The sequence below is a fragment of the Theropithecus gelada genome, chromosome 6 (assembly GCF_003255815.1).
Source record: "Theropithecus gelada isolate Dixy chromosome 6, Tgel_1.0, whole genome shotgun sequence".
NCBI classification, from domain to species: Eukaryota; Metazoa; Chordata; class Mammalia; order Primates; family Cercopithecidae; genus Theropithecus; species Theropithecus gelada.
This window is the reverse complement of record NC_037673.1, coordinates 111,396,932-111,424,917: the sequence shown is the minus strand read 5'-3', so window position 1 is coordinate 111,424,917 and position 27,986 is coordinate 111,396,932. Positions and strand designations below refer to the sequence as shown.

Sequence of the window (27,986 nt, the reverse complement as noted above, 5' to 3'; positions counted from 1 at the left end):
TTCCAGTACCAGTTGTGGCTAAAAGGGGCCAAGGTACAGTTCAGACCATTGCCTCAGAGGGTGCAAGCCCAAAGCCTTGGTGGCTTACACATGGTGTTGGGCCTACCGGTGCACCAAAGTCAAGAGTTGAGGTTTGGAAACCTCTGCCTAGATTTCAGAGAATGTACGGAAACACCTGGATGTCCAGGCAGAGGTCTGCTGCAGGGGCAAAGCTCTCATGGAGAACCTCTGCTGGGGCAGTGCAAACGGGAAATGTGAGGTATAAGCTGCCACACAGACTCCCCACTGGGGCACTCCCTAGTGGAGCTCTGAGAAGAGGGCCATGGTCCTCTAGACCCCAGAATGTAGATCCACCAACAGCTTCATTCACGTGTCTGGGAAACCTGCAGACACTCAACGCCAGCCATGAAAGCAGGTGGCATGAGGGGCTGTACCCTGCAAAGCCACAGGGGTGGAGCTGCCCCAAGGCCATGGCAACCCACCCTTTGGATCAGTATACCCTGAATGAGAGACATGAAGTCAAAGGAGATCTCACTTGGGAGCTTTATGACTTAATAACTGCAGTTTTGGGTTTCAGACTTTCATGGGTCCTGTAGCCCCTTTGTTTTGGCTAATTTCTCCCATTTGGAATGGGAGCATTTATCCAATGCCTGTACCCCCATTGTATCCTGGAAGTAACTAACTTGCTTTTGATTCTCCAGGCTCCTAGGCAGAAGGGACTTGCCTCGTCTCAGATGAGACTTTGGACTTGGACTTTTGAGTTAATGCTGAAATGAGTTGACTTTGGGGAACTGTTTAGAAGGCATGATTGGTTTTGAAATGTAAGGACATGAGATTTGGGAGGGGCCAGGGCCAGAATGATATGGTTAGGCTCAAATCTCATCTTAAATTGTAATCCCAAGGTGTTGAGGGAGAGACTTGGTGGGAGGCGATTGGATCACGGGTAGATTTTCCCCATGCTGTTCTTGTGATAGTGAATTCTCACAAGGTCTGATGGTTTTATAAGGCAGTTTCCCTGCTCTTGCTCTCTCTCACCTGCCTCCACGTAACACAGACCTGCTTCCCTTACTGCCATGATTGTAAGTTTCTTGAGGCCTCCCTAGCCAAGTGGAACTGTGAGTCAATTAAATCTCTTTTCTTTATAAATTATAAATTATATAGAAATAAATTTCTATATAAATAAATATATAAAATTCTTTATATGTAAAGAAATTAAATATCTTTTCTTTATAAATTTCTTTATAAATTGCTAATTTATATAGAAATATCTTTATATAAAGAAATATCTTTATATAAAGAAATACAAAGGTATTTATAGCAGTGTGAAAATGGACTAATACATATTCATGAAGTGCTTTTAAGATAATTGCTTTGATATACAGCATTAGAACCTCAGGCATTTTGGCTGCATTACAGTTGCAGCATATGAAAAATGGTCGCATTTAATATAGAAAATTGCTGATAATTCGGCTTGTAAATAGATACCAACTGGGGTTCCATGAACATACTGACTCAGCTAGTGTTTAATAGCTCCTGTTATTTGCCAGTTACAGCGTTAATTCACTAAATAGGAATATAGTCTTACTGTTAGTGCTGTATTCAAAATTTTTGTTGACATGATCTACTTCTGGGATTTCACTGAAGTCCTGAATCAGTGTACTGGTGATGGAGATTCGAATGATGGCTTTGTAATTTTTGATAGAATATCATGATCCTCTAATATTTTACATAATTTTTCTCATTTTTTCATTTTTGCCCTTTACTATCTCATGTTCCTTCAGTTCTGGGTTATGGGTGTTGAGGGCAGTTGATGGTATCAAATTTTATTGGGGAAAAGAAATTTAAAATTTAAAAAAATCATTTTCTTAATTGTTTTTGGAAAAGTAAACATATGTATTTATTCAAGAGGTATAAGAATGTTAATATATTTACCCACTAAGAGCCTTTAACTTGGATTGTTTTACTCTCAATTTAAGGTTACCATTAAGAATATCGAAAGGGAGCTCATTTGCCCAGCATGCAAGGAGCTGTTTACCCACCCATTGATTCTCCCTTGCCAACATAGTATCTGTCATAAATGTGTAAAAGAACTCCTGCTGACTCTTGATGATTCATTCAACGATGTGGGATCAGACAACTCCAATCAAAGCAGTCCTCGACTTCGGCTCCCCTCCCCTAGTATGGATAAAATTGACCGAATTAATAGACCAGGTATGTGTTAGAACTGTGGGCTGGGGTGGTGCTGGGGGTAAGCTTATAGATATATATTCAGTGGTAACTGGAAGGAAAATTATTTTTGTCATCTTGAGGGTTAATTTTTCCAGACGAATAAATTAAAACTATAGTTATAAATGGTCCTCCCCCACTGTTGAAATGTCAAAATGAACTCTTGGCTTTTGATTCATACTTAAAGTAGATATTGGATATTGAATATGAACTTTGTGTTAAACTCCTTATTAACTGTGTTTGTAAGGCTGAGCACGGTGGCTCACACGTATAATCCCAGCACTTTGGGAGGCCAAGGTGGGTGGATCACCTGAGGTCAGGAGTTCGAGACCAGCTTGACCAACATGGAGAAACCCCATCTCTACTAAAAATACAAAAATAGCTGGGCATGGTGGTGCATGCCTGTAATCCCAGCTACTTGGGAGGCTGAGTCAGGAGAATCGCTTGAACCTGAGAGGTGAAGGTTGCGGTAAGCCGAGATCGCGCCATTGCACTCTAGCCTGGGCAACAAGAATGAAAGTCTGTCTCAAGAAAAAAAAAAAATCCTATGCTTGTCTTTAGGAATTTTTCTGACTGTGTGATGTCCTTGATACATAAAATAATGGACTACTGAAATACTAACTAGGAAAACATTGATAATTCATATATGGTAATAGGTAAATAAAAACTGCAGAGTTAAGGAGTGGGACTACCTAATGGCTAGTCCTAGATAACTTTTAAGGGAATTATTTTTTGTCATTTTGTCCCTTCTGGTCCCATTTGGGGGTTTTATTTTCTTTATCCCTCATCCGTTTTTTTTTTGTTTGTTTTGTTTTGTTTTTGTTTTTTGAGACAGTGTCTTCCCTGTCTCTCAGGCTGAAGTGCAGTGGCGCAATCTCGGCTCACTGCAGCCTCCCTCTCCTGGGCTCAAGTGCTCCTCCCACCTCAGCCTCCTGAGTAGCTGGGACTACAAGCGGGTGCCACCATGCCCAGTTAATTTTTATATATTTTTGTTTCACCATGTTGCCCAGGCTCATCTCAAACTTCTAGGCTCAAGCAGTCTGCCCACCTTGGCCCCCTAAAGTGCTGGGATTATGGGCATGAGCAACTTATTCCAGCCTCTCCATCCATTTTTGTCTGTTTTTAAAAGAAGGATTTTGAATGTCATAAATAGTAGTAGAATTCTGTAGTAATGTATAGAAAATGAAATTGATGTACAGCACGTATATCTTTATTACATGGCCAATGTTTAAATTGTTTCTTGTTGGGATAATGTTACTTTTTCTCTGGACAGATGTTGCAGGATTAATGTAGATCAGAATTAACTTGAAATCACTGGAGACACTGAAATTCAGGGCCCAATACTAGTACAGAAGTCAGCTGCGAGGACCAAAATGAGTGGAAATAGTACAGGCTCATGTTAGGCATGTCCTTATGGAGGAGAGTCAGTAGCGGTCCTAAGTATCAGACTTTCAGAGCAGCGCTTCCTATTTTGGGCTTTGAAGTTTCAAGTTTAATCTTTTTGTCCACTGTGTCAGTTTCTCCCTCTTAAAGTACAGGAGTAACTTTTTAATCTTGTAAAAAAAAAAAAAAAAACTTTGCAGAAAAGAGTCTAAGTTACATTTTAGAGAATGTTATCTTCTTTTGGTCTCTGTGATAGGGAGTCTCCTTGGGTGATACTTATGTGTGCTCCATCAGAGAGAGTGGAGAAGAGTAGATATGCTGCTATTAAAACATATATTTTTTTAAAAAGATGGCAATCACTAGTTACATGGACGATATTTTGCACATATGGAAGTTATATGTATATACAAAAAAACAAGCAGCGTCACATCAGGCAAACAGAAAATTCAGAGAGTATGAAGTTATAAAGGGTCATGATCCTTGTGAGGTCATCACCTTTATGTTTCCTCCCTTGCTACCAATCTGGCATACTGAGGAGGGAAAGACAGCATCGCTTGAAATCAGTCCTACCAGCTTAACAACTTGATATTCTGTTGGTACATCTTCATTGGCTGATTGAGAACCCCTGCTTGATTGACCAAAGAAAACTTTTTGTATATTAATATTTAGCACAAACAACATTTTAGTTATGTACTAGATAGTTCTACTTATAATTAGTTTGCACTTATATACATATTTCACAAAATTCTGTAGGCTTTTAATATTAAGATTTGGCTAGTTTTTTGTGTGATTCATAGGAAGAACTAGACGAATGATTTTCTGTTTTCAGGAATTTACCTAGTGTGGTACTCTAGATGCTTAATAAACATTTGTTAAATGGATGTTGAATGAGAAACCTCTGCCACAGGGTTTGTACAGAGCATGCCACAATGGCTTATATTCAGTAATAATGACTTTTGTCTTTTGGAATATGAGCTCCATTACACCATACATTTCACTGTCTAGATACGAAATAGAATTACTGAGATGTTTCTCCCTCTTCTTTAGGAAGAACCCAGTGAAGTTAGATTATGTCCTGAGAGGGGTAAAGAGCAATTACAGGAGATGAGAAGGGATGCCTGCAGAATATGATAGCTTTCTTATGGATAAAACGAGTATGCTGGGTATCTCTGGCAGAGGTCCCAGGTCAATGAGTAGATGGAATAGGAAAGCACATTTAACTTAGCATGAAAGAAGACACACACACACACACCACCCCACTACTAAGGCTGTCCCCAGAAGTGAAATGGGCTGAGTATATCAGACTCCTGCCACTAAAAGTGTTTACATCCGGTGTCAAATTTAGATGCTGCAGGGCCAAACAGGTGCGTTAATGAAGAGAGCCCCAGGCATAATAAATATAGGACTCTCCTTCATTTTAGTTTTTTTGCTGTAAATATGGAGACCATAAATATTGGATTTTCCCTTTATCTCAACTACTATAAGAAAACCATCAGCCCAAAGGGACAGCAGCCAACTGATTTTAGGACTCCCTGTTGGAGAAGTAGGGTTTGGTTTGGGACTGTGGAGTCTAAAGCAGATGCCTTGTTAAAGGGGGCAGTAACCACTTGGCACTATCAGGGTTGAAGATGCCAGATTGTCAGATTTATTGATTTTTCACAAAAACTTTATAGTGGTTTCCATGTGAAATCTGGTTTTTAAATATTTTCAATTCAGATTATTTAAAAACACCACACCAGCTCAGTAGGGCAGGACAGCCAAAATGTATCTTTTGGCTGTGACCCAGACAGCATTTGGGCCATCAGTATTTGAAGACTTTGTTTAAAACAATGGGTGGGTGGCCATTGTCTGCAATATTGTGGAGGGTATTTCTGCTGTGGGTGGTAGGTTGGGCCAGTTGTTCTGTCGCATGCCGTATCTCCAGCACTGAAGTTCTATGCCTTATTGAATACCAGTGGAATTCATTCATTCAACAAATATTTGAGTACCTGTTGGTTACCAGATATGGCTAAATGGTTAAGAACAATGAACAAGATAGACCCACCTTCTTTTTTTTTTAAAGACACGTACCCCTTAGCATTGCACAAAGCTTTATAACAGATTTATTACTAGAACATAGTCCTTTATCAACAACACATACAGAGCAAGTTAATAAAGAGAGGGCAGCCAAAGGGTGAGAATGGTGTAAGTATGGAAATCATTCCTGGAGGTTTTAATGCAAATTTTAGGATTGTCTTTTACCAGTTTTAAACTAGTAGAAGTCATTGCAGTACAAATGTGATGTTACTTGCCCTCTATGTATTGGGCATTTGCCTATAATCCTTTTTCTGATAGATTCATGAGTAATATTCCTTTTTTTCTGACAGCTTTCTTTTTAAATTTTTATCCTTTAGACATTTATTTGAGACAGGGTCTCACTCCGTTTGTTACCTGGGCTGGAGTGCAATGGCTTGATCATAGCTCACTGTAACCTCTAACTCTGAGGCTCAAGTGATCCTCCTGCCTCAGCCTCCTAAGTACCTGAGACTAGAGGTGCATGCCACTCACTCTCTCCCTGCTAATTTTAAAATTTTTTTGTAGAGATGAGGGTCCCACTTTGTTGCCTAGGCTGGTTTCAGACTCCTGGCTTCAAGCGCTCTTTGTGCCTTGGCCTTCCAAAGTGCTGGGATTACAGGTGTTAGTCACTGCACCCAGTCTAGTTTTGTCACTGGTCTAATAAAGGGATTAATTAAACCTGGATTTTCCAGTATGGTAGCCACTAGCTACATGTGGCTATTGAGTGGTTGAAATGTGGCTAGTCTGAATTGAGATATGCTGTGAGTTAAAATACACAGAATAAAAAAGACTGTGAAATGATCTTTAATCATTGTTATATTGTTTACATTTTAAAATCATAGTATTTTGGACATAGTGGGTTAAATAATGTTATTAAAATTATTTTCAATTGTTTTTTAATATATTGGAAAATTTAATATATACTGGAAAATTTAAACATAGTATATTGTAGTTTTGGCTCGTATATTTCTTTTGGATAATGTTGCATTAGACTTTTGACAGTTTTTTTTTAAAGGGTACCTTTAAAGGAGAGTGAGATTTTGTGCATAACACAGTAGCATATTAAATTATGTACAAATAAACGCCATATTACTGTATACTTTTGATCATACATATGTAAGCTTCCCCCCCATTTTGTATTTTCCCATTGTCTAAACTGATATATTCAGTTTTAGTTTTTTTTTTGTTTTTTTTGTTTGTTTAACGGTTTTTAGGTCAGTAAAAAGTCAAAGGATGTTTGATTTCATTTTGTATTTGCAGCATTTACTGTAAGTATGATTGTTTAAAAATACAAATCTATATAGGACAAAGTATTGTCTTTTAAGTGCTATATCACAATGATTCTAATAAGATTGCTTGATGGATGTTTTATACTACTGGCTTCATAAATACCGTGTGTACCAGGAAAAACACATTTTTACTGTTAATTCAATAATTGTATTATTTTCAGGACACAATTACCGCTTTCTCTTTTGTTAACAAGTTGTGAATCTTCTCTTTGAAATTAAATTCTAAATCCAGCTTTCTGTTCATTGTTCACAGCATCACAACGGAGATCTGTGGGGTGGAGAGGTAGAAAATGTTTTATTGCTTTTGTGGCCGCAGGCAGTATGGTGTTAGATTTAAATTAAATAATCTTGTGTAAGGTTCTTAAACATCAGTGGTCAAGTCTTCAAAATTGTGTAGAGAGTGAACAAATTGGGCTGAAATGACTTAAAGGTCAACAGGACTAAATTTCCAAGCAAGTTCTGATGTGTTTAAAGAGAACACTTATTATTGGTGCTTGCATTTTGTCAATATACATGACAAAATATTTTTGAAGAAAATGATTTATACCGCTTTTGTATGTTTTTTTGTATATGGTATCTTAAAAATCCTTTAATTTGCTTAGTGGAGCAAAGCTTGATATTGCTATATGTAAAAGATTAAATAAGCTAATGCGTTCTTATGTATTGAAAAATGTGATTAAAGATATTGATTATTTTTCTATTTAATGATATCTTTGCTCATTTTATACATATAGAGTCTTTGTTGATGTTTTAAAGTACTTGGCATCAGAGTTTTAGCATTGAGGTCTTACCCACTTGTGGGTAAATGTACACTCCTTTTTTAGACTTTTGAAATATTTGATTCTGTGTAAAAGATGGGGCAACCTATCTTATTAAAATTTATTTTTACTCCAGTTGACCTTTAAAAATAACATTGACTGCTTTTTTATGGGATGCTGGTGATACCACCCTCTATTTCATGGGAGAATAATTAACACCTGAAATTTATCCCCTTTCTGTCTTTTTCTCTTTCTTCTGCATTTCTTGACTTAAAGATCTTGTAACCACGATTAGAAGTCATGTATAATTCTTTCTTTTACAGGCTTTTGAGAATATAAATTTTAAGTGTTGAAATTTAGTAATTAGAAGGAGAGATAGGAGCAGTTTGCTTTAAAAAAGCTACTACCCATTTTTGATTCAGAGGGTAGCTGAGAAAAATAATTTTTACAGGGTGAAGAATGCCGATATAATACCCAAAAGGTAAATGTAACTCATAGGCATCAAATAGAATGTGCCAAAAGAAGCATTAAGGTGGCAGCATAAGATATCCAGCCACTGCCAAACACCAAAAGCCTAACAGTAGTGTCCACCATTGGGAGAGGTAGTTCATGAACTGTCGGGGATAGCGATGGGGAAGTCGCAGCCAGAATATGGGAGAGGATGCAACTGGCAGAAGTTTGCAACCTGTTGGTTATGAACTGACTCTCTTCTCTTTGTTTTGAAATACTTTATTTTCTCTTTGATATTTAAATGATTAAATGAACGACTGAAAGCTGACTTTTTTAGGGGGTTTGCTATAAACCAATTTGAAAATTTTTGGAGTCTTTATTTTAAAATTATGCTGACTTTAATCTATCTTTGAAGGAAAGATTTGTGGGAAAAAGAATAGATTCTGCAAGTTGCTAGTATTCACATAATTTACAAATATCAGATTCAATTTGACATATAAAGTTGCATTTCTTGCTCTACATTACTTCCTTACCTTTCCAAGCCATCATTATTTTTCTTTCTTTATTTTATTTAAAAAAAATTTTAATTTCCATATGTTATTGGAGTACACATGGTGTTTGGCTACAGGAGTAAGTTCTTCAGTGGTGATTTGTGAGATTTTGGTGCACCCATCACCCGAGCAGTGTCCACTGTACCCTATTGGTAGTCTTTTGTCCCTCACCCCCTTCCTACCCTTTCTGCCTGAGTCCCCAGAGTCCATCGTGTTATTCTTATGCCTTTGCATCCTCATAGCTTAGCTCCCACTTATGAGTGAGACCATATGATGTTTGGTTTTCCAATCCTGAGTTACTTCACTAAGAATAATATTCTCCAGTCTCATCTAGGTCACTGTGAATGCCATTAATTCATTTCTTTTTATAGCTGAGTAGTATTCCATCGTGTATATATAACACCACAGTTTCTTTATCCACTCAATTGATAGGAATTTGGGTTTTTTCCACGTTTTTGCAACTGCTAATTGTGCTGCCATAAACATATATGTACAAGTATATTTTTTGTATAATGACTTCTTTTCCTCTGGGTAGATACCCACTAGTGGGATTGCTGGATCAAATGGTAGTTCCACTTTCAGTACTTTTTTTTTTTTTTTGAGATAGAGTTTCACTGTTGTCCCTCAGACTGGAGTGCAATGGCGTGATCTTGACTCACTGCAACCTCCGCCCACCAGGTTCAAGCGATTCTCCTGCCTCAGCCACCTAAGTAACTGGGATTATAGGCAAGCATCACCACACCTGGCTAATTTTTCTATTTTTAGTAGAGACGGGGTTTTGCCATGGCAGCCAGACTGGTCTCGAACTCCTGACCTCAGGTGACGCACCCACCTTGGCCTGCCAAAGTGTTGGGATTACAGGTGTGAGCCACCACGCCTGGCCTCTGCTTTTAGTTCTTTAAGGAATCTCCACACTCTTTTCTGTAGTGCTTGTACTAGTTTGCATTCCCACTAGCAGTGTAGAAGTGTACCCTGTTCACTGCATCTATGCCAACATCTGTTTTTTTTTATTATGGCCATTCTTGCAGGAGTAAGGTGGTATCACATTGTGGTTTTGATTTGCATCTTCTTGATCATACAGTGCTATTGAGCATTTTGAAATACGTTTGTTGACCATTTGTGTATCTTCTTTTAAGAATTGTCTATTCATGTCGTTAGCCCACTTTTTGATGGGATTGTTTTTTTCTTATTTATTTGTTTGAGTTCATTGTGATTCTGGATATTAGTCCTTTGTCAGATGTATAGATTTTGAAAAATTTTTTTCCACTCTATGGGTTGTCTGTTTACTCTGCTGACTATTCCTTTTGCCATGGAAAAGCTCTTTAGTTTAATTAAGTTCCAGCAATTTATCTTTCTTTTATTGCATTTGCTTTTGACTTCTTGGTCATGAACTCCTTGCGTAAGCCAAAGTCTAGAATGGTTTTTTCAATGTTATCTTCTAGAATTTTTATAGTTTCAGGTCTTAGGTTTAAGTCTTTAATCCATCTTGAGTTGATTTTTGTATGAGGTGAGAGATGAGGATCCAGTTTCATTCTCCTACATGTGGCTAGCCGATTATCCCAGCACCATTTGTTGAAAAGGATGTCCTTTCCCCACTTTTATGTTTTACTTTGCTTTGTTGAAGATCAGTTGGCTGTAAGTATTTGGGCTTATTTCTGGGTTCTCTATTCTGTTCCATTGGTCTATGTGCCTATTTTTATACCAGTACCATACTGTTTTGATGACTATGGCCTTACAGTATAATTTGAAATTAGGTGATGTGATACCTTCAGATGTGTTCTTTTTGCTTATTAGTTTTGCTTTGGCTATGCAGGCTCTTTTTTGGTTCCATATGAATTTTAGAATTTTTTTTTTTAAGTCTGTGATGAATGATGGTGATATTTTGATGGGGATTGCATTGGATTTGTAGATTGCTCATGGCAGTATGGTCATTTTCACAATATTTGATTCTACCCATCCATGAGCATGGGATGTGTTTCCATTTTTTTGTGTCTTCTATGATTCCTTTAGCAGCATTTTGTAGTTTTCTTTGTAGAGGTCCTTCACTTCCTTGGTTGAGTATATTCCTGTTTTTTAATTTTTTTATTTTTTTTATTTTTTTGCAGCTATTGTAAAAGGGGTTGAGGTCTTGATTTGATTCTTAACTTGGTCACTGTTGTTGTATAGAAGAGCTACTGATTTGTGTACATTAGTGTATCCTGAAACTTTGCTGAATTTTTTTATCCGTTTTAGGAGCCTTCTGGAGGAGTCTTTAGGGTTTTCGAGGCAAACAATCATATCATCAGCAAACAGTGACAGTTTGACTTCCTCTTTACCGATTTGGTTGCCCTTCATTTCTTTTTCTTGTCTGATTGCTCTGGCTAGGACTTCCAGTACTATGTTGAAGAAGAGTGGTGAGAGTGGGCATCCTTGTCTTGTTCCAGTTCTCAGAGGGAATGCTTTCAACTCTTCCCCATTCGGTATTATCTTGGCTGTGGGTTTGTCATAGATGGGTTTTATTATATTGAGGTATGTTCCTTGTATGCTGATTTTGCTGAGAGTCTTAATCATAAAGGGATGCTAGATTTTGTCAAATGCCTTTTTTGCATCTATTGAGATGATCATGTGGTTTTTGTTTTTAATTCTGTTTATGTGGTGTATCACATTTATTGACTTGCATATGTTAAACCATCCCTGCATCCTGGTATGAAACCCACTTGATCATGGTGAATTATCTTTTTGATATGTTGTTGGATTTAGTTAGCTAGTATTTTGTTAAGGATTTAACGTCTATGTTCATCAGGGATATTGGTCTGTAGTTTATTTTTATTTTTGTTTTTGAGACGGAATTTCGCTCTTTGTTGCCCAGGCTGGAGTGCAGTGGTGCGATCTCGGCTCACCACAACCTCTGCCTCCCTGGTTCAAGCAATTCTCCTGTCTCAGTCTCCTGAGTAGCTGAGATTACAGGTCCCTGCCACCATACCCAGCTAATTATTTTTGTAAGCAGTGTTTTGCTCTTGATGCCCAGGCTGAAGTGCAATGGTGTGATCTTGGCTCACTGCAACCTCCGCCTTCTGGGTTCAAGTGATTCTCCTGCCTCAGCCTCCAGAGTAGCTGGGCTTACAGGCATGCGCCACCACACCTGGCTAATTTTTTTGTATTTTTAGTAGAGATGAGGTTTCTTCCATGTTGGTCAGGCTGGTGTCAAACTCCTGACCTCAGGTGATCTGCCCGCCTCAGCCTTCCAAAGTGCTGGGATTACAATCGTGAGCCACCATGCCCAGCCTGGTCTGTAGTTTTCTTTTGTTGTGTCCTTTCCTGGTTTTGGTATTAGGGTGATACTGGCTTCATAGAATGAGTTAGAGAGGGTTCCCTCTTTCTCTGTCTCCTGGAATAGTGTCAATAGGATTAGTACAAATTGTTCTTTGAATACCTGGTCGAATTCTGCTGTGAATCCGTCTGATCCTGGACTTTTTTTGTTGGTAATTTTAAAATTACCATTTCAATCTTGGTGCTTGTTACTGGTCTGTTCAGGGTCTCTAATTCTTCCTGATTTAAGCTAAGAAGGTTGTATCTTTCCAATAATTTATCTGTCTCTTTTAAGTTTTCTAGTTTATGCATGTAAAGGTGGTCATAGCAGCCTTGAATGATCTTTTGTATTTCTGTGGTGTCAATTGTAATATCTCCTGATTCATTCCTTATTGAGCTTATTTGGATTTTCTTCTTTTCTTGGTTAATTTTTCTAATGGTATATCAATTTTATTTATCTTCGAAGAACCAGCTTTTTGTTTGATTTATCTTTTGTGGTTTTTTTTTTTTCGTTTGTTTCAATTTCATTTAGTTCTGCTCTGATCTTGGTTATTTCCTTTCTTTTGCTAGGTTTGGGTTTGGTTTGTTCTTGTTTTTCCGGTTCCTAGAGGTGTGTCCTTAGATTGTCTCTTGCTGCTCTTTCAGACTTTTTGATATAGGCGTTTAGGGCTGTGAGCTTTCCTTTTAGCACTGCCTTTGCCATGTCCCAGAGGTTTTGATAGGTTGTGTCACTATTGTCATGCAGTTTGAAGAATATTTAAATTTCATCTTGATTTCATTTTTTTTTTTTTTGACCCAGTGCTCATTCAGGAGCAGGTTATTTAATTTCCATGTATTTGCATGGTTTTGAAGGTTCCTTGTGGAGTTGATTTCCAGTTTTATTCCACTGTGGTCTGAGAGAGTGCTTGATATAATTTCAGTATTTTCAAATTTATTGAGGCTCATTTTGTAGCCTCTCATACAGTCTATCTTGGAGAAAGTTCCATGTGCTGTTGAATAGAATGTATATTCTGTGGTTGTTGGATGGAATGTTGTGCATATAACTGTTAGGTCCATTTGTTCCAAGGAATAGTTTAAATCCATTGTTTCTGGCCAGGTATGGTGGTTCACGCATGTAATCCTGGCACTTTGGGAGGCCAGGGCGGGGGGATCACCTGAGGTCAGGAGTTCGAGACCAGCCTGGACAACATGGTGAAACCCTGTCTCTACTAAAAGTACAAAAATTAGCCGGGCCTGGTGGCACACATCTGTAATCCCAGCTACTCGGGAGGCTGAGGCAGGAGAATCTCTTGAACCTGAGAGGTAGAGATTGCAGTGAGCTGAGATTGTGCCACTGCACTCCAGCCTTGGTAACAGAGCATGACTCCATCTCAAAGAAAAAAAAAAATCATTGTTTCTTTGTTGTCTTTCTGTCTTGACCTGTCTAGGGCTGTCAGTGGTGTATTGACACCTCCCACTATTACTGTGTTGCTGTCTATCTCATTTCTTAGATCTGTTAGTAATTCTTTTATAAATGTGGAAGCCCCTGTGTTAGGTGTATATATGTTTAGGATTGTGATATTTTCCTGTTGGATAAGGCCTTTTATCATTATATAATGTCCTTCTTTGTCTTTTTAAACTGGTTTCCTTTAAAGTTTGTTTTGTCTGGTTTATGAATAGCTACTCCTGCTGGCTTTTGGTGTCCATTCACATGAAATGTCTTTTTCCACCCCTTTAGCTTAAGTTTTTGTGAGTCCTTATGTGTTAGGTGAGTCTCTTGAAGGCAGCAGATGGTTGGTGAATTCTTACTTATTCTGCAATTCTTTATCTTTTTTTAAGTGGAGCATTTAGGCCATTTACATTCAGTTGGTATTGAGATATGAGGTACCATTCCATTCATTGTGCTATTTTTTGCCTATATACCTTGTTTTCTTTGTTTTTTTAAATCTTATTTTTGTTTTATAGGTCCTGTGTGATTTATGCTTTAAAGAGGTTCTGTTTTGATGTGTTTCCAGGATTTGTTTCAAGATTTAGAACTCCTTTTAGCAGTTCTTTTAGAGGAGGCTTCGTAGTGGCGAATTCTCTCAGCATTTGTTTGTCTGAAAAAGACTCTTATCTTTCCTTCATAAATGAAGCTTCGTTTTGCTGCATATAAAATTCTTGGCAGATAATTTTTTTTTTTAGGAGGCTGAAGATAGGGCCCCAATCCCTTCTAGCTTGTAGGGTTTCTGCTGAGAAATCTGCTGTTAATCTGATAGATTTTCCCTATGGTTACCTGGTGCTTTTGTCTCACAGCTCTTAAGATTCTTTCCTTTGTCTTAACTGATAACCTGATGACAATGTTCCTAGGCAATGATCTTTTTGCCATGAATTTCCCAGGTGTTCTTTGTGCTTTTTGTATTTGGATGTCTAGGTCTCTAGCAAGGCTGGGGAAGTTTTCCTCGATTATTCTCCCAAATACGTTTTCCAAATTTTAGATTTCTCTTCTTCCTCAGGAACGCTGATTATTCTTAGGGTGGGTCATTTAACGTAATCCCAGGCTTCTTGGAGGCTTTGTTCATATTTTCTTATTCTTTCTTCGTCTTGTTGGATTGAATTAGTTCGAAGACTTTGTCTTCGAGCTCTGAATTTCTTTCTTATACTTGTTCAATTCTGTTACTAAGACTTTCCAGAGCATTTTGCATTTCTATTAGTGTGTCCATTGTTTCCTGAAGTTTTCATTGTTTTTTATGTATGCTATCTATTTCCTTGGACATTTCTTCCTTTACTTCTTGTATCATTTTTTGGATTTCCTTACATTGGGCTTTGCCTTTCTCTGGTGTCAATTAGTTTAATAACTAACCTCCTGGATTCTTTTTCAGGTAAATGAGGGATTTCTTCTTGGTTTGGGTCCCTTGCTGGTGAGCTAGTGTGATTTTTGCTGGTGTTAACCTTGTTTTGTCATATTACCAGAGTTGGTTTCCTGGTTCCTTCTCATTTGGGTAGGCTCTGTCAGAGGAGAGGTTAGGGCTCAGGGTTGCTGTTCAGTTGCTTTTGTCCCACGGGTTGTTTTTGATGTAGTACTCTTCAGCATTTCCTATGGATGTGCCTTCCTGGGAGCCGAGTTGTAGTGATTTTTCTCTCTTCTGGATCTATCCACCCAGTAAGCATACCAGGCTCTGGGCCAGTATTGGGTGTTGTGTGCCCAGAGTCCTGTGATGTGAACCATCTTTGGGTCTTTCAGCCATGGGTACCACCAGCACCTGTTCTGATGGAAGTGGCAGGCAGTGAAATGGACTCTTTGAAGCTTCTTAGCTTTGGTGGTTTAATGCACTATTTTTGTGCTGGTTGGCCTCCTGCCAGGAGGTGGAACTTTCCAAAGGGCATCAACTGTGGTAGCAGGAGGAGGAACAAGCGGTGGGCAGGGCCCTAGAACTCCCAAGATTATGTGTCCTTTGTCTTCAGTTACCAGGGTAGGTAGGGAAAGACCATTGGGTGGGGGCAGGGCTAGGCATGTCTGAGTTCAGACTCTCCTTGAGCAGCTCTTGCTGCAGCTGCTGCGGGGATTGGGGTTGAGCTTTCCAGGTCAATGGAGTTATGTTCCTAGGAGGATTATGGCCACCTCTGCTGTGTCACACAGGTTGTCAGCGAAGTGGGGGAAAGCCGGCAGTCACAGGCATTACCCAGCTCCCACACAATCTGAAGGGCCAGTCTCACTTCCACTGTGCCCCTGACAACATTACTAAGTTTATTTCCAGGCAGTGGATGAGCAGGACTAAGAACTTGCCCTAGTCTACCCACCTCCCAGCTGCAAAAGCAAGTATAGTTTTCCTTCTCTCGCCTGTGGAGTCTGCACACTGGATTTACACGCTCCCCCAAGTTCTGGCCAGAAGGCTTCTCCATCAGTTCAAATTGTATCAAACTTCAGCTGGAGATTTCCTTCTCCCTGTGGCCTTTTCCCAGAGCCTCTGGCTGTTCTCCAGAAGGATCCCTGCCTGTGAGACCAGACAAAAACAACTTAGTGGGGGCCCAGTGAGCTTCCAGGGGTTTTCCCACTGCTTCCTCTACCCTTGTATTTCACTCAGCTCTCTAAATTGACTCAGCTCCAGGTAAGGTCAAAATCTTCTCCCGTTATCCAGGCCTTCAGTTTCCCCAGTGGAGGTGTGTTTGGGGGCACACAATCTCCCTTTCCCACTTCCACAGTCTGGGCCCTTGCAGTATTTAGGGTGTCTCCCAGGTCCTGTAGGAGCAATCTGCTTCCTTCAGGGGCTCTGTGGGTCCTCTCAGCTTTCCTAGTTTATTTTTGTAGTCATTCTGGAGCAAAATTTCACAATGCTAGCCTCCACATGCTGCTCTGTCAGAGCTGCAATCTAGTCCTTCCTCTAGTTATAGTCCTTCAATCTAGTTTGCAATGATCCCTCTATTTTTCTTTTTCATTGTCTAATGCAATTGAGCAATACTATGCAATATAACTTCCTATTATAATGGAAGTGTTCAACCCTGTATCATATAATATGGTAGCCATTAGCTACATGTGTCTCTTGAGAATTTTAAATATGGCTATGGTAACCAAATAAGTGAATATTAAATTTTATTTAATTTTAATTAAATTTTAAAAGTCACATGTAGCTAATGGCTACCGTATCAGATAGCACAGCCATGGAAAGTAGAAAGTTGACGCTTCCATTTTGTTCTTAGTTCCATTGCCTTGATTTTTTCATTAGGTTTACTTCCCAGAATATCCTAAGATTCTCATTTTGTTTATTGCTCTGAACATCTACTGTTTGTTTTTATGAACACAATGAAAGAAGTATAAGACAGATGAAATAAAAGTTCTTTAGCATTTGTAAGAAATATTTGAGAACTTTCAAGATCAGTTCAGAAAAATAACCAAGGTATCTATTTGAATGAGTTGTGAAAAATTACGTCTTAATATAATGTCTGATTTAAGAAGTTTAGTGTTTCACACTTTTTTTTACTGTAAAAATACATTAGCAGAGGTATACAGAAAAGGGATGAAACTTCTTTGTTTTTGTTTTTGTTTTCAAATTTCTGAGGACCCAAGTCTGGGTGTCACCAGCATACATGTTAAAGCTTGATTTTGTTGTCATTATTTACTTTTCATTATCCCATTACTTTAATTGGTCATAATCTTCATAAAACCAAAAATAACTCATTTTTTAACATTTTTGATATTAGTTTTCTATTTATCTAAATTTTCATCACCTAGTTCATGTATGGAAACCTGCAATTAAATATGAATTTCCATTTTTTTAAACTTGACCACTGCACCATACCATTTCCAGAATTGTTTGGCTTGTTTTATTTCCTAAATGAAATTTTCATTGGCATGTGATTTCAAAGTAGCTTTGCTGCTTATTTCATTATATGCCTGCTGTGGTGTGAAAGATTTTGGATTGTATTGCATGTTTTTAGAATTATTATCTGGATATATTTTAGGATTTTCAAATTTTTATTGGGCAGCTTTTTTGTATGCATTAATGTTTAAAAATGTAAAGGTTAAAATATCTTTAAATGAAGATACTAAAATATTCTGCATGTTTGTTGTATGAGTAGATTTTGGGGCCCAGTGCCATATAGCATGCTATAACATCACTTCCAATAAGTAATATTGTGGGCTGATTGCTAAATTTTACCTGAACTGATATCATGTCAGACATCTTTTAAGACATTCTTTTGAGTGATGACAGTTATGTGGTATACCAAATTCAGCCATTCATTTTTGATATTGGTTACATGGTAGTATGAAAGAATGTAGGTTAAGAAGTTTGTGTTTATGTTAAGGGACTTATTTTGTGGGCAAGTAAGACTACATACTCTTAAGAACAGATTTACAGCCGGGCACGGTGGCTCACGCCTGTAATCCCAGCACTTTTGGTGGCTGAGGTGGGTGGGTCACAAGGTCAGGGGTTCAAGACCAGCCTGGCCAGATGGTGAAATGCCATCTCTACTAAAAATATAAAAATTAGCCAGGCGTGGTGGTGGGCGCCTGTAATCCCAGCTACTCAGGAGGCTGAGGCAGAGAATTGCTTGAACCCGGGAGGCGGAAGTTGCAGTGAGCTGAGATCACACTCCAGGCTGGGCGACAGAGTGAGACTCCGTCTTAAAAAAAAAAAAAAAAAAAAAAAAGAACAGATTTACAAATGGGGTAATATGGTATGCATGCACCTGTGGTAAATGGACAACCCTGGAGTCCTGTGAACCAGTGAGTAAGGACTGTCATACATTGGTTTCTTGATTTATTAAAATTGGAAAGTGTGATGTTTAAGGTCATTCATTGTTTTATATATGTTGTAAAAGTATTGGCAGTATTTTTGGGGCAACTTTTGGCTTACTGAATTAAGTAATCTTAATGATTCTTTGTTTCAGGTCATAAGAAGATATTAAATGGTTGGTCCCTCTTAAAAATCACTGAATTATAGGTCTATGAATGCATTTTTCACTCTTCTGTAGATTGCACTAGGTTAACTAATGATCTTCCCTACTGAATTTTTCCAGATAAAACAATACTACAGTGGGAAACCCTCTATTGTAGTGTTTTTAAAAATTCTGGGGTCACGTCACATACTCTTTTGGAAATCTGATAAAAGCTGTGGGGTTTTACCAGAAAATATGCATATGTATATAGATGAAAGATTTCCAATAGTTCATGGATCTGCCTGGCGCGTCTTCACAGGCCTTGTGCTAGGGACCCCTGCTCTTTTATGTATCAACTCATTTCCTGTCAGTCAGCAAAGACTGTTCATTTCAATGCCTTTGGATATAGTGTATAAAAGTAACTATAAATGCTAATTATATAATTTTAAAAGATCTTGACCCTATGTAGTATTGTATTATATGTTTTATCTTTATGATTTAATATGGGTTTGATGTGGGTTTACTATAGAATATTTTCCTTTTTGATTTGATAACTAATAACTTGGGCTTGTCTTTTGTATACTAAGGAAAAATTTTTAAAAACATTTTCACAATACAAATTTCATGTGGAGCCACTTCGGATACTGTTTTTGTGATATATTTGTAGATATGTCTGTAAGACAGGACTCCTCTTTCCTTCATTCTAATCATTTTCCTACAGCTGTAACTAAACAAAGACTTACTAATTACACAGGGTGGAAGCGCAATTCATTGACCCCGAGGACAACTATTTTTCCTTGCCCTGGCTGTGAGCATGATGTGGATCTTGGAGAACGAGGAATCAATGGTCTGTTTCGAAACTTCACTTTGGAAACTATTGTGGAAAGATATCGGCAGGCAGCTAGGGCAGCCACAGCCATTATGTGTGACCTTTGTAAACCACCACCTCAGGAATCCACAAAAAGCTGCATGGACTGTAGTGCAAGTTACTGCAATGAATGCTTCAAAATTCATCATCCTTGGGGTACAATAAAAGCTCAACATGAGTATGTTGGTCCAACTACTAACTTTAGACCCAAGGTAAGTGAAGTTTTTATTAGAGTGTTATTTTAACTTAATGTTGTGAAACGTTTATGTAACTTAATGTTATGAAATAAATATATTGAATCTAGAACTTGACAGAAAGGAAATAACTTTTAAAGCAGGTATGAGAACTTAAGGCCTAGTTGGCTGGAGTTACTTACTATGGGGCTAAACATCCCCACCAATAGAGGGCAATATTGTGGTTTATTCTATTATAATCCAGTGTGATACACTACAATAAATGAATGTTTGTAATGATAACTCTGATTAAAGGTTATCTCAGATATACTCTTTAAGATTGAAATGGTTAAAGTTAAAAAGCCTTTTTGTGCTTTAGTGTGATAAATCCATAATTGCTTAAAAAGTTTGACTGCGAAACGTATTTTTGTTTTTAGTTAGCTAGAATTGTACAATGAATAAAAGTAACTACAGCCTAATATTTTGTAGCTTGTAGCTTGTGATATAATGGCTATATGTTATCTAAAGTAGAATTTGCATTTCTTAAACGTTCTGAGTAATTTTTTTAATATTGCTCAAAAGAAGTTTATGTATTGTTTGCCCTGCTATGTGCCTGGAAATAAACTGATCTTTTGATATCTTCACTTCTTTCTGATTTATATCAATTTTTAAAACCTGTGGTTGAGTTTTTCAAAGTTCTTATTCCTTATAACGTAGTAACCTGTGTATGAAAATCTATTTGCATTCTTAAGTGTAAAACCTTTAATTTGTAATAAAAAATGGGAAAAACTCAAAAGTTTTTTTGAAACTATGAGCTATTTCTTATATTAAATAGTGAAGGATTGGTAGATTAAGGCAAAAACCATCTGTGCTGTCACATTTTGAATGACCTTTCTCAAACTGTGTCAGTCTGGCAGTAGATTCATCAGATAGCTTTTAATCCTCTATTATATTCCTCATTTTAAATGCTCAAGGCCATCAATTTTTAAAAATTTGTAACTTCAACCTGATGTTTTAATGTTTCTTTTAAATTATTTCTGCCATGAAATAACCTTTGATTAAATGACTTTTATTAAGGTTGGGTCTTTGTGAATTAAAGATTTAAGGAAATTTTAAGTATAGCCTTACAGTTTCTGTTTACAAATATAATAAAACATTGATAAGACCAAAAGAAATACAGATAGATTATACTGAGAAACATTTCATTTGTCAAGTAGTTAGTGCTGCTCAATATAGTAAAATTCTAAAACGGTGTCCAAAATATGGTGTTCCTTACTGCTATGGAATATTTGCCTATAACGTTGAGTTCTTTTGATCATTTCTTGCAGATAGACAAACTTTTTATTTTATTTTATTTTAAATGTAATGGCTTTGGGGATGTGGAAGCTTGGACATGCTGAAAAACTTGAAACATTTTCCAATTGTTTTTCTCCTGAGCCTATATATTGGTATTAGGACTTTCTATATTGTACTTTTTGTTTGTTCCTTTTAAATGTAAGTTACAAAATTAGCTGGGCATGGTGGCACATGCCTGTAATCCCAGCTACTTGGGAGGCTGAGGCAGGAAAATTGCTTGAACCCAGGAGGTGAAGGTTGCAGTGAGCAGAGGTTGCAGTGAGCAGAGGTTGCGGTGAGCCGAGATCGCACCATTGCACTCCAGCCCGGGTGACAGAGCGAGACTCCGTCTCGTAAATAAATAAATAAATGTCTATAAGTTATCAGACAAGTTACAGTTGCTTAAAATGTAATCTGTTGGAATCTTTAACAACTTTTGATTTTATTAACATACTAAAAGGAATTTCCCCTTTCAAATGAAAACAGTTATTTTACATAAAATTTCATATGTTATTTATCAGATAGCTTTTAGTCCTCTACGATAATAGTTTACAGAGTAAAAAGGTAGACAAATCAGAAAAACAGTTCCAAATTTGGTCAGTGCATTTGTAATTAATTTGTAAAAGGAAACACATCTAGAAGCTTATAAAGTTTTCTGAGACTCTTTTAGTAACAGATTTCTGTTACTGAGGCCATGAGTCTCATAAATTGTTATGGTACTTCATTAAAAATATTGACAATGATAGTTAAGAATTGCCTCATCAGTGTGGTCAGATGGCCTTTCTAACTTGGCTAAGTGTTCATTCCATTTGAATCTGATAGGAATGAAACTCTAACTGAACAAGTTTTGGAGAAATAACATTTACATATTAGGAAGAGATTGGGCACGTTCAGAGGGGTATGGCTGTAGACAACATCTACACATTAATCATTTGAACCCTCAAATTGAAAAATAGTAATTTCGATATACAGAATTTTCATGCGACGTATCGACCATTTTTCTTTTTACATTCATATTCATTTAAATGGCTTTATTTAGTGATTTTGTAAAGGAAATCTTTGTATTTTGGTAGTTTGTCAGGTTACTTGAAACCTAGATCCTTAATCACACTTTTATTCTTTACTCAATAGATTTTAATGTGCCCAGAACATGAAACAGAGAGAATAAACATGTACTGTGAATTATGTCGGAGGCCAGTTTGCCATCTGTGTAAGTTGGGTGGTAATCATGCCAACCACCGTGTAACCACCATGAGCAGTGCCTACAAAACCTTAAAGGTAGGACTTATTTTTGGAACAGAATTTTGATTCTTCGTAACTTTACTTTATGCCTTTAACTTTTAATTTTTAAAATCATGGTGGTTACATGACCTTTTTTGTACTAAACTGAGTTAAAGTGTTACTTAATGATCACTAATATTAGGTTGTTAGTATTTCTGATGAACAGTTATTTGTAGTACTGATAAGGCCTGGCATATATTGTCACCTATATTGCATTAGCTCTGAATTCTGAGGGAAGAGAGAAGGATGAAGGACACTTCATCATGATACCCAAATGAGCCCAATGTCTATAATAATGGATGTCTACATAGGATTGACATACTTTAAAGGGTTGTGGCTGTTTTAAGACACTTGATTCTTATTTCTTGCCTATAGAATCAGTATTTTGTTCATTCTGATGGCACCTTTACGATTTAAAACTGAATTACTTCCTTTCTGTTAGCTTTATTGATGATGTTTAAAACTTTCAAATTTGATAACAACAGCAAAGCAGGCAGTGGTAGAAAACTTTTTGTTTTATTCTTTTTCCCTTTAAACAATATTTTTAAAAGAAATCGTCTGTATACCTACTACCCATTTTGTTTCCTTCCTCTCTAACAATACGTGTATGCATTTTTTGCCTCTATCTAATTGCATATATGCAAACTGTTTTGTTTTACATTTTATATTTATGTTGTGCTCTATCTTCTCTGCACATATGGAATACAGGTATAATTGTATAATTGTTCTTGCCTACTAATTCTCTCATCTGTTTCACTAGGTCAATTTTGATTGATTTTTTTTTTAATTAGAGTTTATATTCCTCTGCTACCTTGCATGCCTGCTAATTTTTGATTGGCTGCCAGTTATTGGATATTTTTGTATTCCTACAAATGCTGTTTTCTTTGAGTATGTGATTAAGTTACTTGGAAACGTTTGGATCTTACTTTGTGAGGCAGGACAGAACAGCATTTGGTTCTAAGGGCTAATGTTACCTGACTATCGAAGTAAAAGCTTTTGATTACTTTTTTCAATGCCCTGTGAATTTTGAGGTTGTTTTTTTTTGTTTGTTTGTTTTTTTAATCTGACTGGTGGGGAACAGACACTCTTCCCAGCCTTGTGTAAGCTCCTGGCATTGTTTCCTCAGGGCCTGTAGGGTAATTCTTTGCCTAGGCTTGGGCAGTTTCCTCACACACAAGAGTTGATGAGGACTGCTGAATATATAAGGGGGACTGTTTGTGTCTCTGGAGTTCTTTCTCTTTACAACAGTCTCTTCTTAGGTACATGCCTTACAACGTATGGCCTCCTTGGACTCAGCTGCATCTCCTCAGGGTTCTTAGTTTGCCCTCAGGAGACTCTGATATACACTGGTGTTTGAGAACGACCGATCCAGAGGAAAGCTTCTGAGCAGTTTTGAATTCCCTGAGAAATTAGCCTCTGATTAGTGCCTAAAGAACTGGGGTCCTGATTTATCTAAAGGAGTTAGTGGTAGCCTTGTCTTTTTACATTTTAATCTTCAGTGCCTATTTTCTGTGTGGTGCATATACTTTTTGGAGACAAAACTAATCTAGTCTTTTAAAACAAACTGGCTATATTTGAGGGGACTATTAAGACTGGAGCTGTCTCAGATAAAAGCTGTTCTCAGATAAACATGTAGTTGGCCAGATACTTTGAGCATTAAAACTCAGAGAGTGTAGTGCTTTTAGATCATGCGTCTGAATTCTGCCCTGTATCCTTCTCTGGTCCTTACCTCTTTGAGTCAATTAACTTACCTTTTCCTATCTTGTAGTTCTAATGTAAGCTGCTATCATAGAACTAAGCCTTACTTAAATTTAAATGGCCAAATTTGTCTCATTGCTACCGTAGTTAAAAAGGGTACCACCACTTGCACCTAGTACTTCTGATTTCCACATGGGCCTGTTAGGGATGGTATTGTCAGAATTGCCATTTTACTTTCAGCTTGGTGGTAAGAAGTACCTCTCAGCCTGCGGAATAGTGTTTAGTGTTTAATAGTGCCTCCTTCTTGAACACCCTTTTCCTTTCAAGTCATTGGTGGAAACTGAGCCTGAAATGCTCAGATCGGCCTGTAAGGGCTACAGCTTGAAAGGCATTTTCTGGATGTTCTTGTTCTTATTTAGACTCTGAATACATTTTTCTGTTACAACTTTTTACCCCATGGTGTTTCGGGGCTTTTGTGTTTTGTTTTTTGTGTATTTCAGAGTAGGTTTTCTGGGCAAGACCAGAGATCTCACCAAAACCTATGACGGCATTTCTATGGGAAAGAAACTATACTTCAAAATGTCTGCCTTACAGACAGATCACTCAATGAGCTCTGGAAATTGCTTGTTTTTATAAAACTATTTTCATTATTGTGTAATTATTTCATAGGCTGGGATGGACTGTGAATATTATTTTGGAAGGCTCTTTGTTGCTATTCCTATTGTGTATAGGGGTGTGTGTGTGTGCGCGCGCGCACGTGGGTGTTCGTGAGAGTAAATTGTAAAATCTGAAGACAAAACTATTTGAATTGCTGCTCTTCCATTTACTTAGAAGCCTTAGGAGCAGGAGCTCTAGGAATGACAATGAAACTATAAAAATGTATTATTTTTATATTCAGAAGTTTTGACTAATCATTATTACCTTGTTTTTTTTTCCAACTGATTCTAATATTTCATACATCCTTTGGCCTTCTGTGCCTAAGGCCATTAATTGTTTACTCTGGGTTAATAATGATAATTGCCATAGTTGATTTTATTATCTGTTTATCAGAGGCTGTAGAAGAGGATGAGTCCTGTGTAATTAAAAAAAAAAAAAACTCTGCAAGGTCTTTGTTAAACTCCCGTTTTGTCCATTTGTGTTATGAATGTGTTTCAACAGGAAAAACTTTCAAAGGATATTGATTACCTTATTGGTAAGGAAAGCCAAGTGAAGAGTCAAATATCTGAACTAAACTTGTTAATGAAAGAAACAGAGGTAAGTGATAAACTATCTTACATATTTTAAATTATTATTTTATCTAGACATTCACTCATTTGTTCATAAAATCCTGAGAGTATTATATGAGCTGGGAATACAAAGTTGTGTTAGATTTCACCCCTGCTTTTCTGGGGCTCTGGAAACAAATATAAAAAATGAATTACAATGTTGTGCGGTCACTTCTGTGATAAAGCTAGTGATTAAATGATACTGGAACACAGAGGGAAAAATGACTATTTGTGTGGCAACTAACAAGATCTCAAAAATATGTAATAGTAATATGAGGGAACTGATAGGTTTTACTTATTTTTATTATATTTTTTAAAATTAATAGATCACTTTTGGAAAATGTGCTATATGCAGATTAGACCAGGTTTATTTTAAATTTTAGGTATTCCTGAGTGTATACCCTATATATGTTCCCCAAAAGACATATATTAGAATGTTGGTGGCTGCCTTGTTTGTAGTTGTCACAAAGTGGGATCTACCCACATGCCCATTAACAGTAGAATAAAAACAGCAATAAGAATGAATGATGTGCAGCTGCACACAGCAGTGTCGATTAATCTTGCAATAATGTTGAAAGGAAGGTGCCAGACACAAAGGAATACATACCATGTGATTACATTTATAAAAAGTACCAAAAAAGGTGAAACTAGATGACATTGTTAGAGTTGAGGAGGGGTGGATCAGTGTCTGGAAAGGTTATATGGAGGCTTCTGGAATACTTGTAATGTTCTTTTATCTAAGCTGGATTTTCTGTTGGATGCTGGTTATATTGAGTGTGTGGGTAAAGATTTATTAGTCTTTATACTTACATGTACATTTTTCCATTTGTGTATTATGTTTTAATAAAAAATTGGAAAAGATAACATTTTAAAAATATAGTAAAAGGGGATTGGGTTGGGTTATTTTAAAAGTCCAGATATTCTTCATTGACTTTGTTGTACACTTGTTTTTCTTCTCCATTTGAAACGAAGTTGAGCCATTACTCCTGATTTTTGGTAATTAAATATAAAAATATCCCAGCTAGTATGACTCTGTTACTTGAAGAAATTTTTTTCTAATATAGGGTGAAATTATTGAGAAATCATGTAAATTAACACCCTTACCAGTAGTGCTTTTGTTTTTAATATTATTTTCCTGATCTTTACTACCTGTCAGTTGTTTTTCCATGCAGTTTGGGGTTTTCTTTTTCATATTTTTGTTGGATTAAATGACAGACTGTCTCAACACAAAGCAGATGATCACCTCAGTAGTTTGCTTCAAGTGTTGCATCTTTGGTCATTTTATTAGTAGCCTTGTTTGTTGGTCCTCTTGGTCCTGCTGCCCTTCACTTCTGAAATAAAGACCGAGAGTCTGTTTTGGGATTTGTCATCAATAGGTTAAAAATTGCAGAACTTAGGTGTCAAGTATTCATGTAGACACCGATTCCTTGTGATCGTGGGGACATTATTGAGTTGTTTTGTATCATTTGCCTAAGCTGTATCTGCAGGCTTATCAATAAGGATTTTTTTTATGGTAGATAACTTGCCTCCATTCTTGACCTTTACTCAGTGATGGTGGTGATACTGTCTTTTTATCTGTAATTATACTTAGCTGGAAAAAAATCTATAATAATATTTCTGAGTTTAATGTTGTGATTTGTCAGTGAAATACTATCAAAATATCACTACCTTCTACTCCCTCTCTTTTAAAAATATGTGGTTTTCAGTGTTAGGAAACAGGAGATCTGGAAAAAATTTCCTTTCATTATGTTGGTGTTGGCTGGAAGCCATTGGAAAATGCACAGTACACTTCTGCCATATATTATCAGCTTTTAAGAATGTTCTTGGCCAGGTGCAGTGGCTAACGCCTATAATCCCAGCACTTTGGGAGGCCGAGGCAGGTGGATCACGAGGTCAGGAGTTCGAGACCAGCCTGGCCACAGGTTTCACATAGTGAAACCCTGTCTCTACTAAAGATACAAAAAAATTAGCTAGGCATGGTGGCCCGTGCCTGTAATCCCAGTTATTCGGGAGGCTGAGGCAGGAGAATTGCTTGAACCCGGGAGGCGGAGGTTGCAGTGAGCCGAGATCACACCATTGCACTCTGGCCTGGGCAACAGGGTGAGACTCCGTCTCAAAAAAAAAAAAAAAAAGCCGGGTGTGGTGGCTCACACCTGTAATCCCAGCACTTTGGGAGACCGAGGCAGGCAGATCATGAGGTCAGGAGATCCAGACCATCCTAGCTAACACGGTGAAACCTCATCTCTACTAAAAATGCAAAAAATAATTAAATGGGCATGGTGGCAGGCGCCTGCAGTCCCAGCTACTCAGGAGGCTGAGGCAGGAGAATGGCGTGAACCCAGGAGGCGGAGCTTGCAGTGAGCCGAGATCGCGCCACTGTGCTATGGCCTGGGCAACACAGCGAGATTCCGTCTCAAAAAAAAAAAAAGTGTTCTCGAAGACTTTTTTCTGTTGGCTGCTGTGAGTCTGTTATAATAACTGCTTAGGAGTGCTTTGCCAGTCCTCTCAAATCATGAGCTCTGATTTTATAGGAATTCAGAATGTTTAACCAATACTAGGATCATTTTCTGACAGTTTGTATGAATGTTTATTTAGAGTATGTGACATTGTGGTATGTACTTTATGTAAATAACCTTTTAAAGTCTCTTCAGAAAAACCTAAATAGTTTTTCTTATCCCCTGTTTTCAGAAGAGAAAAACAGAAAGAGAAGTGAAATGATTAGCATATGGTCACACAGCTAAGTCAGGATTTAATTATAATTAAATTATATTAATGTGAAGAGGATACTTTTATTTTTATATCTTAGTAAAGAATGTCATATTTTAGAGTTTTGTAGCTAAAAACTTTTTTAGGCCGGGTGCGGTGGCTCATGCCTGTAATCCCAACACTTTGGGAGGCCAAGGAGGGTTGATCACAAACGAGGTCAGGAGATCGAGACCATCCTGGCTAACACTGCGAAACCCTATCTCTACTAAAAATATGAAAATAAATTAGCCGGGCATGGTGGCACGTGCCTGTAGTCCCAGCTAC

General features: G+C 37.4%; 1 protein-coding gene across 4 annotated transcripts in view; it reads left to right on the top strand.

The window, feature by feature from the left end:
• Positions 1-27,986, top strand: part of TRIM36 (tripartite motif containing 36) — a 56,470-nt gene that overhangs the window by 14,840 nt on the left and 13,644 nt on the right. For 2 of the 4 annotated variants that reach the window (XM_025389116.1, XM_025389117.1), the window contains exons 2-5: positions 1,977-2,211; positions 19,091-19,416; positions 21,844-21,990; positions 24,850-24,945. In XM_025389116.1, the coding sequence (XP_025244901.1) occupies positions 1,977-2,211; positions 19,091-19,416; positions 21,844-21,990; positions 24,850-24,945 (804 nt within the window). Of the gene's footprint in view, positions 1-1,976; positions 2,212-7,206; positions 7,237-19,090; positions 19,417-21,843; positions 21,991-24,849; positions 24,946-27,986 lie in introns of all 4 variants that reach the window. The other 2 variants (XM_025389114.1, XM_025389118.1) reach the window with 2 other exon arrangements.